The following is a 12,861-nucleotide window of genomic DNA, read 5'->3' on the forward strand; positions in this document are numbered from 1 at the left end:
ACCAAATGAACACCTTAGCAGAAAAAAAACATCAGTGCATTTTATTATACTTTTTAGGCAAATTAAAAGAAGACTGTTCGCCCAGCAAGTATGAATTAGCCTTTTGACAACCTCAGTCCCCATTCACTTTTATTGTATGGATAAAAAAAAGAGCGGAGTCAACATTCCTCAAAATGTCTTCTCATGTGTTCCACAGAAGTTGTACATGTTTGAAACAACATGAGGGTGAGTAAATGATGACAGAATTTTCATTTAAACCCTTTAAAGGTGAAGTGTGTAATTTTGGCTCCACCATATAGAATTGCAAAAAGGGATTGTCTCCAAATGGGTTTCCCAAACACTTCTGCCCCACACTGCCCCCATCCAAACAGATAGTTCCATCATAAACTCACACCACTGGTTGAGCCAGTAGACCACTTAAACAAATAGAGCAAAGTTTACAAACTTCAGGAAGTCAACCTACTTCAGTTTGTCATTGCAGTAAACTAGTAAACTTTCTTTTTTACCATTGACAAAATTACACACTTTACCTTTAATATGGTTCTTTTGAGTGTGTATTTGGTGTACACATTTGCTCAAGCGAAAAGCTTGAGTTAGTACAGGATGCCTTGTGCATGTTCACTCATTTTGACATGTGACCGTGCACACTGGTCCATTTATAGGCTGGTCTGTTACTTAGTAAGTGTTGAAATTGCCCTTTACTCTGACTCATGTATTCTTAGACTTATATCCTAGCTTAAGTGTTGGACGCTATTAGTAGGTGTAAATAGCTTTTTTGTTTGCACCCTTTGAAGGGTATGGAGCTCCACAGATGCCTCCTCCACAGAGTTCAGGGGAGCTGCACGTTGACTTTGAGTCTGTATTTGGTACTAAAGCTGCCTCCTCTAATAGCCTGGATACAGATGGTATGGAGCATTTCAGTCATTATCAAACAAAACATCAACTTTACTGAAATATTGAAGTACTGATAATCTTTAAATGTTATTATAATTTTTTTTTAAACATATTTAAATTATGTTCTTTACATGTTATCAGTTGTTTCTAAGACAGGAAAACAAAGTATTTGAGTCATGTAGTGGACACATTTTTCTGCCTAAAATGATTTTAAACTGGATTTGTTTTTTTGTTTTTTTTTGGTTTATAATTTTGTAAAGCACGTTGAATCACAATTGTGCATGAAATGTGCTTTATAATTAAACTCGCCATGTTTTGTCTCACTTGTGAACATCACAGCAGGGATTTTGAAACCCACTGTGGCTGGAGCAAATCAGTCCTCCAATCAGAACCCAGAGAAGCTGGTATCAGATGACCTGGATTCTTCATTGGCCAACCTTGTAGGAAGTAAATGTCAATTATTCAGAGGTTTATATCTGTTGTTTTCAGAGCATACTACTTAAATTTATATGTGATACAATGTTATTCTGTTACATCTGTTTATATTATTTATGTATTTCATTGTGAAATACATTCCATCTTGCTTACAGATCTGGGTATTGGAAATGGTACCACTAAAAAGTAAGAAAGTTGCCCTTTCTCTGTTGTGTACACGCAATATATCTTTTTAAACTGAACAAACTTTTCATAGTCTGCTTTGGTGTTTAGTTTTGTCATCTGGTTTACAGTGATATCCATTGGAACCAACCAGGAGAGAAAAAAATGACTGGTGGAATGAACTGGCAACCCAAGACTGCTCCATCTACTACATGGAACCCTGTCTCCATGGTAAAAATGTACTTTTATATACAGAGACAGTACATTCAACATCCAATTATATTAGTCATCTTCATTACTCATCTTCTGTTTTATAGCCACCATCTATCATGGCTTTCCCTGCTACAACACCTACAGGAATGATGGGCTACGGCATGGTAAATACTTGCAGTGGAACAAGCAGTCAGAATGCTTTTGTTTGAAGAATTATATGATGTCATCTGACTCCTAATGACTCCAAATTCTGATTTGTGTAGCCTCCACAGTTGCCTTCCATGACCATGACGACCCAACCCACAATGATGTACACACAGCCAGTTATGAGGCCATCCAACCCTTTCGGATCAGTGTCCAGTGCACAGGTACAATCCATTGAGTGTGTAATCCTTACGGTCTCGCCAAACGTTAATGTTCTTGTGATGAATTTAGCTTTCTATTAACACTCTTCCATAATCATGGTCCATTGTGTTCTAATGGGCCATGTGATAGAGGACTCCCTTCCAGACTGCAGAGCATTCCTCTCCTCCACCATGTGTGCTTTCCCCTGTCACTCCAAGCTCTTTCCTTTCTCTCTCTGTCTCGTTCTCTCTGCATTAGCCCTCCGCTGCCTCTAGCCCCTCCAGTCAGAGTCCTCTCAGAGCCCCAGGACAAGACCCCTTTGCACAGCTCTCTCTCAAGGATTTCTTGTAGAGCTTCGTCTTTTGTCTAGGTACCGCATGCCCTTGTGCTCGTGGATGGTCTTGCATGCATTTGAATAACTCATGTAATCTGTTTCACTCCATAGCTCTTGCAAGACGTAGACCATAAATGTAGTTTGTATGTAATAATTAGTGCAGTTTGTGAATAGTTAGTAAAAGAAGTAATAGTTAGTGTCCTTATTGATGGGTTGGTGTTTCAGGCTTTACATGAAAATGATTTAAATGCCAAAAATGGGAAAGAATAGGGAAACAAAAACAATTAAATGGAAAATCCATTTTTTATGGTTCCCATATTCATTGAAAATCTGGAAATATGAGATTTTTTTTAATTTTTTTTCAAGCCTGGTAAAACCATTAAAGGGATAGTTTGCCCAAAAATGAAAATTCTCTCATAATTTACACACACATATGCCATCCAGATGTGTATGTTTTTTCTTCTGCAGAACACTAAAAAGATTTTTAGAAGAATATCACAGCTCTGTAGGACCATGCAGTGCAAGTGAAAGGTGACCAAAACTTTGAAGCTCCAAAAAAGCACATAAAGGCAGCATAAAATAGGCTCTGGTCGTTTAATCCATGTCTACTGAAGCGATCCAATTGGTTTTGGGTGAGAACAGACCAAAATATATCTCCTTTTCACCGTACATCTTCCCATTGAAGTGTCTTGATGTGATAATGATTTCAAGCTCAGTTACACTTCCTAGTGCTTGACGAATGTGCAGAGCGCTAGATGGCACTAGGAAGTGTAATTAAGCTTGAAATAATGATTGCCAATGAGACTGCTGATGTCAAGATTTATTGTGAAAAAGTAGTTACATTTTGGTCTGTTCTCACCCAAAACCAGTGGGATCGCTTTAGAAGACATGGATTAAACCACCAGAGCCTTATGGATTACTTTTATGCTGCCTTTTTGTGCTTTTTGGAACTTCAAAGTTTTGGTCACCATTCACTTACAGACCTACGGAGCTAAGAAATTCTTCTAAAAATCTTTTTTTGAGTTCTGCAGAAGTAAGAAATTCAAACACATCTGGGATGGCATGAAGGTGAGTAAATGATGAGAGTATTTTCAATTTTGGAGAACTATTCCTTTAAAGTCCCACTGGTTTAACCCCTAAAACCTCAACTTTGTTAATCAAAATTACATATTTAAAAAAAAAAAATTCCATGAAAATAATCCCTTCATGCCTTAGATGGCATCAATGGCTTAGATATAACTCTACACCTTTGCCTCATTTAGTATGGGCGGACCTATGAATACGCAAATTAGTCCCACCTCCACCTCCACCTCCACTCACCCCTGCACCACTCGCCTGCAGCTTGGGCTACCTGCTCACCTCCAACTCTGTACACTGTTAAAGTACTAAACGCTACACAATGGCAAGTGGTAATATTGGAGTAATTCAGCCATCTATGTTCGAACCGGAAACTGATTCTGAAGAAGAAGAGCGAATTGTACAGGGTCGCCTACAAGTCGATGTATCCCAACGGTAATGTATTTTATGTATTGCTCTCTACAACGTTAGAAACGTAAGTTACGTAACAGTAATAGGTAACATGATCCTTCAGCTTGACTACGTTATCAAACAGCTAATAATGTGTTGCTAATGTGAGACAAACGTTGTTCCCGTTCGCCACCTCTGACAACTTAGGTACCTTGTAAAGACAAACATTCAGATGTGCCGTTAGGAAGAAATGCTTTGAACACCATAGAAAGTCTCTGGAGAAAGGCATATAGTTCATCATAACTAACATTGTAATATACAATATGTATGTGTTTTGAGTAACGTTTGCTGTAACTTTCTTTGTCAACATACCCAAGCCATATAAAATTTCCTGTCAGCATTTAACATGTATCATCATGTAACTTGGAATGCTAACATTGGCTAACTTTATCTAGCATACTGCAGATTTGTTGGACACAGTCAACGGATAAAATACAAGAAAAAGAAACTTACCGGTTGACCAACATGTTGGCTCGTACTCGCTGTGTCCCCAGGATAAATTGATAAAACCGCGTTGGGCTTCATTATAAGTTTAGTGGCAAAACCCATCTGTTTTTGGGTAAAAGTTTCTAAACAGTTCTCTCGAAAATGACTACTGCAAACCCGAATTTTCTCTGGAAATTTTGTTTGGACATTACGATTTTTCCAAATAAACTGCACCCATTTATCTCAGATCCTATTTTCAGATTCTTTGGTAATACATGAAGGCTCACCATTTGTCCTTTCGCAACTTTGCATCCGAAAACAGAACATGTCTTGCAAAACACCGATACATAGCTACACCTTGCTTCTCCTGAGACCCCTTGCTTCGCCGTAGCGTATGCTATTGATATGGAAAGCCCCACCCTGAAAGTTGACGGGATTGGTTCCGTAGGTTTGTGACGTATGAAACCCTGGCTGTCTGAATCTTTTTCAGACTGTCTTTGGTACACTGCCTTTCCAAGACGAAAATGCTCAGCCATGGCGTTGACTGCTGATTTAACTCATGGTATGTCTTCTAGCATATAAAAAAAACACCATATGGACATGTAAACAAGCTTAAAAACTTGATTTTCACTGGAGGGGGTCTTTTTCTGATTAACAATTTTTTATTGATTTAAATATTGAACACAGAAAAACAAAACATATATATATATACAGAATCAACAATTAACCCCCACTACCACCCCTCCCCCTCCCAGTCCCCAACAACATCCCAGTGGTCGTACATGATTATAGACACACACAAAATAATAAAAAAATTAAATGAAAAATAATAATAATCACACATCCAGCAACGTCAGATATCCTCCCCATTTCTCCATAAACAAATTCAATTTCCCTAGTCTTATAAATGACCCTTCTTCAAAGGCCGTCACCCTCCCCATCTCCAGGCACCACTCCTGAAATGAGGGCGCTCCAACTGACCTTCAACCCCTTAAAAGAATCTGTCTGGCGATCATGACGCTGGTTAGGACCCAACTCTTTATGTGTCTATTCTCAATTTCGATGACAGCCTCATCGCCCAGAATACAGAGTCTGGGGCAAAATGAAACCCGAGTGCACAATACATCACACACAATACTCTGAACCTTCAACTGAAACTCCTGGATCTTAACACACCCCAAAAGACATGGGTTATATCTCCATCCTCTGATTGGCATCGCCAGCAGGTGGGTGTGTATTTAAGACCAAGCCTATACAATCTAGAGGGGGTCCAATAGAATCTATGTAAAATCTTGAATAGCATAAGGTGCACCCTTGCATCTCTAGATGTAGACTTTATGTTTTTAGAATCCTAGCCCACACTCACTCCTCCAGTACCAAGTTTAAATCTTTCTCCCATAATCTCTTGAGAGAAGTTGAAGGTCCGTCCCCCAGACTCTGAATTAACAGGGAGTAATACACTGATGCCTCATGACCTTTTCCAAAAGCAGTAATCACCACTCCCAAAGTATCTGCCACTTTAGGGGGGTGTATGCTACTCCCAAAAATAGTACAGAGCAGGTGGCGCAGCTGTAAATATCTAAAGAACTGAGATTTGTGAATCCCAAAAGGTTGAACTGGAGGGGGTCTTTAATAAAATTCTAAAGTCATGGAAATTTAGATAGTGAATATAAATGTTTCTTGCTAGTAAGTGCAATCTCTATAAAATCATAAAAAAAAATTCCTATCCAGCGATCATAAATTAGTGGAAAAGTTTCCTTGACCAAAAGGTGTGGAACCCTCCCTGTTATTTATGTAAAATAATATTTTTTTGGATGCAAAATATACCATTGAAGTCAACATGAAATCAAAATTGGACCCTTTTTACATTCTTGGAAGTAATTCACCAGTGGATGCCATTCCAAAGAAAAAAAAAAGTTCTTCAATCGTATAATCGTATCTTCAATCAAAATGCGATAACTTCTGCCAATGACACAACTTCATTTTCAGCTGACGTCACCAAGCCCTCTCATTTTTTTTTCTCGTTCAGTATTCAGTTTCATTTAGAAATATGTCACATTGTTTAAGTAAAATGGGTTGCGAACATTGTTTCTGGTTGACTATTGTTTAAAGCACTAGGGGAAGTTTTCTTTTTCTATTGTACTTTTAATTGATTTTTTCTCCACCCCCCAGATGCAGTTTATGTAACACAACATGAAGTTGCTCCCTGATGTCAAACCATTAAGCTCTGTCCTCTGTGCTGGGATGCTATCCAGAGGACCAATCCCACAACATACTTAGCGTCAAAGATGTAAACCAAGTGTGTTGAAAGACTGGGAGCCTACTGCAATCATTTCGTAATTTGTTTAAGATGTCAAGTGATGCTGCTGTTCAACCCACAAAGGGATTCCTCATACATTTATAATATGTTAAGATAGGTAAGGGCACCGAGAGACTTGGATATTTTGTGTTTTTGAGAAGCTCTAGTTTGATTTTCCTGCTTGAATTTTTTTTTTTCTTCAACCGGGAGCATTTAATGAGAGGTAATGTGGTAAAAGTTTACCTAAATCAGACTGTAACTCAGCATCTGATATAGTATATGTTATAAAATAGTATCAGTAACTTTATTTTACATTTGATCTTTTAGTTATGACTTCAGTTGTATTCACCGGTAGACACTTCTTGCGTGTTGTTTGTATTTATTTATGATTAATGCCTAAAAAATAAAACAGGAGAGTGTATGAAGTACATTGGGGAGGGGAAACTATAAACAATTCAACATTATTCATGGGTGTTGGATTGTTTAATGAAGGTTAGATTTTTAAAGTAGATTTTATGTATAAAAAAAAAAAAAAAACCTTTAAGGTAAATGATAGAGCACTAACTATTCTCTAAGTCTAGAACAACTTCCCGTAGATGAAATGTTTGCAGCTCAAGGCTGTTGGGAGGATGATCATTAGTGAATGGTTGGTTATTCTATTTAGTCCATGCTGTGCTTAGGGGTTTTGCAATGGAGTAGAAAAGCACTTCTTCTGTGACTGTGAAGTGTTACACTTGGGAAGGGATGTGCTCTGCATTATGCATGTCATGCCATAAATTTCACATGGACGGTTGGATATGGCTGCCACTGATTTGAACATTAAGAGTTTCCCACATGTTTCAGACTTCTTGTCAAATAAACGCCCTGCTCTCTAAAGCCCAGGAATTCTGGCTGGGAGCTGGCTGCTCCTCAAGATATTGGTCGTGGACAGGGTAATTGATATCACTGTAAATTTGTAGTGTAAAATATAAGACGCATTGACTGGGAGAAAGTTTGAGCACTGTTGATCGGTGCTTTTATGTATATATACATATATCATGTTGGCAGTTTGTCCTGGGGTTGGCTAAGAATGGTTTGAAATATGAAAGCAATTCAGTCACATTTGAATTTACTCAAAGTTTTGCTGAATAATTTCTGTGTTGTCTTCACGGATCATTTTATGTATTTAAAAGATGTACGAAAAAGTTAGTGAACTTTCTTTTTCAAATAAAGTGCAGCTTCCACAAATTTTGTCTGCTTGACTTTGGAGTCCTAGTTAAAATTGTAATTGAAAGAGCCTGTCACGCATTAGTTCTTTCAGGTCAACCTGAAGTGGTTTTACTGAAGCCTAGTGATTAATCATGTATAGGTATTCATGATTTACAAATACACCTAAATATACCATATTTACCTATAGAAAATGGTAAAATATAGTGTTTGTAATTGTTTGTTATTAATCCAAGAATAGTACATTGCATGCAGAAGTTACAGAAATTGTAATGTTCCTTAAATGGAGGTATAAAAGTTTAATAGACTACAAAAATGTTTACATTATTGTCTGCTTGCTTGCCCTCTTTAGACTATCTACTGATTTCAAGATCTCACTCCTACTTGTTAAACATAAATCAGGTAAAGGGATAGTTCAGCCAAAAATGAAAATTCTCTCATCATTTACTCACACTCATGCCATCCCAGATACATATGACCTTCTTTCTTCTTCAGAACACAAACAAAGATATTTAGAAAAATATTTTAACACTGTAGGTCCATATAATGCAAGTGAATGGTGACCAAAATGTTGAAGCTCATAAAAAAGCACATAAAGGCAGCATAAAAGTATGCTAAACAACTCCAGTGGTTTAATCTATGTATTCTGAAGTGATCTAAGTGATTTTGGATGAGGACAAACAAAAATAGAAAAAAAAAATTTCCCTATAAACCTTGACATCAGCAGTCTCCTTGGCAATCATGATTTCAAGAAACCACGATAGTTCCTAGAGACTGCAATGGCAATATGAATGAATTAATGTTACATTTATATAGCGCTTTTCTGACACTACACTCAAAGCGCTTTACACAGTGAACAGGGGACACTCCTCAACCACCACCAGTGTGCAGCATCCACCTGGATGATGCGACGGCAGCCATAGTGCGCCAGTACGCTCACCACACACCAGCTATTGGTGAAGAGGAGAATTATAGAGCCAATTAGTGGATGGGGATTGTTAGGAGGCCATGATTGAGATGGGCCAATGGGGGGAATTTAACCAGGTTACCGGGGTTACACCCCTACTCTTTACGAGAAGTGCTCTAGGATTTTTAATGACCAGAGAGAGTCAGGACCTCGGTTTAACGTGTCATCCAAAGGACGGTGCCCTTTTACAGTATAGTGTCCCTGTCACTATACTGGGGCATTAGGACCCACACAGACTGCAGGGTGAGCACCCCTTGCTGGCCTCCCAAGATGTACAATTAAGGAGTTACATTTTGGTCTGTTCTCACCCCCAAACCAATTGGATCGCTTCAAAAGATATGGCACACTGGAGTTGTATGGATTACTTTTATGCTACCTTTATGTGCTTTTTGGGGCTTCAAAGTTTTGATCACCATTCACTTGCAATGTGAGGACCTACAGAGCTGAGATATTCTTCTAAAAATCTTTGTGTTCTGCAAAAAAAAAAAAAAAAAAAAAAAATCACATCTGGAATGGCATGAGGGTGAGTAAATGATGAGAAAATGAGCATTTCTGAGTAAACTATTATTTTAAACTTGTTCTAATATAAACTTGTTGGGGGAATCAACAATTTTATATACAGTGCATTCATAAAGTATTCATACCTCTTCATTTTTTTCACATTTTGTTATTCTAAATCATTTAATGCTTTAAATGATTCTTTTTTCACATCAATCTACACTCCATACCCCATACTGACAAAGCAAAAATAGATTTTTGAATACTTTACACATTAATTAAAAAGAAAAAACTGAAATATGACATTGACATAAGTATTCAGACCCTTTGCTATGACACTTAAAATCCAGGTGCATCCCATTTCTCTGGACCATCTTTGAGATGTTTCTACACTTTGACTGGAGTCCACCTGTGGCAAATTCAATTGATTGGACATGATTTGGAAAGGCACACACGTCTTTAAAAGGTCTCACAGCTGAAATGCATATCAGAGCAAAAACCAAGCCTAGAGGTCATAGGAACTGCCTGCAGAGCTCAGAGACAGGATTGTGTCGAAGCACAGATCTGGGGAAGGCTACAAAAAACTTTTGGCCGCATTGAAGTTTCCCAAGAGCACAGTGGCCACCATAATTCTTAAATGGAAGAAGATTGGAACAACAAGGACTCTTCCTAGAGCTGGCTGCCCGGACAAACTGAGCAATTAGGGGAGAAGGGCCTTGGTAAGAGAGGGGACCAAGAACCTGATGGTCACTCTGGTTGAGCTCCAGAGATCATGTGTGGAGATGGGAGAAACTTACAGAAGGACAAACATCACTGTAACACTTCACCGATCTGGGCATTATGACAAAGTGTCCAGACGGAAGCCTCTCCTCTTTGCAAAACACATGAAAGCCCGCTTCGAATTTGCAAAAAAGCACCTAAAGGACTCTCAGACTGCGAGAAACAAGATTCTCTGATCTGATTAAATGAAGATTGAACTATTTAGTCTCAATTCCAAGCGTCATGTCTGGAGAAAACCAGGCACCACTTATCACCTGCGCAATACCATCCCAACGGTGAAGTATGGTGGTGGTAGCCTCATGCCGTGGGGGTGTTTTTCAGCGGCAGGGACTGGGGGACTGGTCAGGGTTGAAAGAAAGCTGAACGAAGCAAAATACAGAGATATCCTTAATGAAAACATGGTCCAGAGCACTCACGACCTCAGACTGGCCAAAGGTTCACCTTCCAACAGGACAATGACCCTAAGCACACAGCCAAGGCAATGCAAGAGTGGCTTAGGGACAACTCTGTGAATGTCCTTGAGTGGCGTGGCCAGAGCTCGGATTTTAACCCAGTCAGATATCTCTGGAGAGACCTGAAAATAGCTGTCCACCGACGTCCGTCCCCATCCAGCCTTACAGAGCTTGAGAGGATCTGCAGAGAAGAATGGCATAAAATCCCCAAATCCAGCTGTGCAAAGCTTGTCGCATCATACCCAAAAAGCCTTGAGGCTGTAATCGTTGCCAAAGGTGCTTTAACTAAGTACTGAGTTAAGGGTCTGAATACTTATGTCAATGTGATATTTCAGTTTTTTATTTTTAATACATTTGCAGTTATCAAAAATCAGTTTTTTGCTTTGTCATTATGGGGTATCAGAATGAGCTTTATTGCCAAATATGCTTACACATACAAGGAATTTGTCTTGGTGACAGAAGCTTCCAGTGCACAAACAATACAATAACAAGAGATAATAATAAAAAATAAAAAAATAGAATAAAAATAAAAAGTGAATAGAAAATATAAGTATATATAGAAATACACAATAAGACAAAAATTCAGAAGGTGTTGATGTTTGTGTGGAGTGAAGGTCAGAGTGGGTTTGGGGTGTGAGACTGGGCCTTTCAAATCTACAGTAAAATACATTCAAGTTGTCAGCCAGTTGTTGGTTCCCTACAGTGTTGGAGGATGGTGTCTTGAAGTTAGTAACATTTTTTAGGCCTCTCCACGCTGATGCAGGGTTGTTAGCTGTAAACTTGTTTTTAAGCTTATCAGAGTAGCTTCTTTTAACCATTCTGATTTCATTATTCAGTGTGTTCCTGGCCTGATTGTACAAGATTTTATCCACACTTCTGTAACCATCCTCTTTGGCCTGACAAAGCTACCTGAGTTTTGCTGTAAACTATGGATTGTCATTGTTGTATGTTAAATAAATCCTAGTAGGAATGCACATATCCTCACAAAAACTGATGTATGATGTCACATTGGTCCATCTCGTTACTGTCTTTACTACAGGTTTAGCTGATTTTAGTTTCTGCCTGTAGGTTGAAAGAAGATGAACCAGACATTGATGGAGTGTATGGAGTCAGTCGCAGTTCTGGCTTACTTGGTGCCCAGGCGAGATCCGACGTGGCGCCCCCCCTTAACTTCCCTAACATATATATAAAAGGGTTAGTTCACCCAGATGTGTATGACATTCTTTCTTCTGCTGAACACAAATGAAAACATTTTTAGAAGAATATCTCAGCTTTGTAGGTCCGTACAATGCAAGTATAAAGGCAGCATAAAAGTAGTCCAAAAGCCCTAAATCCATGTCTTCAGAAGTGACATAATAGGTGTGGGTGAGAAACAGATAAATATTTAAGTAATTTTTTTACTCTATATCTCCACTTTCACATCTTAAAGTCACATGTGATGCCTGTTTAGTTTTTCAGATCTGCAAGTGTAAGTGGAGATTTAGTGTAAAAAGGGATTATTGATCTATTTCTCACCCACACCTATCATATCACTTCTAAAGACATAGATTTAACCACTGGAGTCTTATGGATTACTTTTTTGCTGCCTTTATGTGCTTTTATGAGCTTCAAGGTTCTGGCCAACATTCACTTGCATTGTATGGACCTACAGAGCTGAACTATTCTTCTATTTGCATTCTGCAAAAGAAAGAAAACCATGTTTCTGGAATGGCATGAGGGTGAGTAAATGATGAGAGAATTTTCATTTTTGGGTATAACTAGACAATGAATATAGAAATGTATAGTAACTACATATATATATATATATATATTTGGCAAATTATATTAACATGTACATTATATATACAGAACTTAAATTGCACAATTAAATGATAGAGTCAGTAAATAAAGAAAATGGCAGAATACTTACAGATTGCTGCTTGTGCTATTACACATAATTCCTAATTTCAAATTTAACCCTCCCCTCCTAGTTTTCATTGATGCAAAATCATCAATGACTTTGCCAAATCTGCCCAGCAATCACATGGTTGATACTTATTTTCTCAAGGCCACTGAGTCGATCCTGTCACGGTGTACCTATGCTGTTGATTATGGTTATCTTATGTTTATTCAGAATGTAAGAATGCATTATGAACATCTATAATCCTAAACATTTAGTGCCTTATAGGCTGAGTAGCTTGACAGGAACAACTCGGGGCATCGCGATCTTGCAAGCTCTGTGCTGGGGCGGGGTGGCATGATTTGAGGCACCTCTCTCCCATTGATCTTAAAAGCTCGGGGTGGGGTGGTACGATTTGCGGCACCTTTCACCCATCCCGATCCA

The 12,861-nt window shown here is 38.5% G+C and overlaps 1 protein-coding gene across 14 annotated transcripts in view; it reads left to right on the forward strand.

Moving 5' to 3' along the window:
* LOC127429835 (phosphatidylinositol-binding clathrin assembly protein-like) overlaps positions 1 to 7,204 on the forward strand; it is a 29,992-nt gene extending 22,788 nt beyond the window's left edge. For 7 of the 14 annotated variants that reach the window (XM_051679099.1, XM_051679104.1, XM_051679103.1 and 4 more), the window contains 8 exons: positions 795 to 905; positions 1,234 to 1,362; positions 1,485 to 1,515; positions 1,623 to 1,722; positions 1,809 to 1,868; positions 1,968 to 2,072; positions 2,308 to 2,419; positions 6,509 to 7,204. In XM_051679099.1, the coding sequence (XP_051535059.1) occupies positions 795 to 905; positions 1,234 to 1,362; positions 1,485 to 1,515; positions 1,623 to 1,722; positions 1,809 to 1,868; positions 1,968 to 2,072; positions 2,308 to 2,400 (629 nt within the window). In that variant the 3' untranslated portion in view covers positions 2,401 to 2,419; positions 6,509 to 7,204. Of the gene's footprint in view, positions 1 to 794; positions 906 to 1,233; positions 1,363 to 1,484; positions 1,516 to 1,622; positions 1,723 to 1,808; positions 1,869 to 1,967; positions 2,073 to 2,307; positions 2,420 to 4,826; positions 4,899 to 6,508 lie in introns of those variants that run through there. The other 7 variants (XM_051679100.1, XM_051679111.1, XM_051679109.1 and 4 more) reach the window with 5 other exon arrangements.
* The last annotated feature ends 5,657 nt before the right edge of the window (positions 7,205 to 12,861 follow it).

Source organism: Myxocyprinus asiaticus, chromosome 39 (assembly GCF_019703515.2).
Source record: "Myxocyprinus asiaticus isolate MX2 ecotype Aquarium Trade chromosome 39, UBuf_Myxa_2, whole genome shotgun sequence".
Taxonomy (NCBI): domain Eukaryota; kingdom Metazoa; phylum Chordata; class Actinopteri; order Cypriniformes; family Catostomidae; genus Myxocyprinus; species Myxocyprinus asiaticus.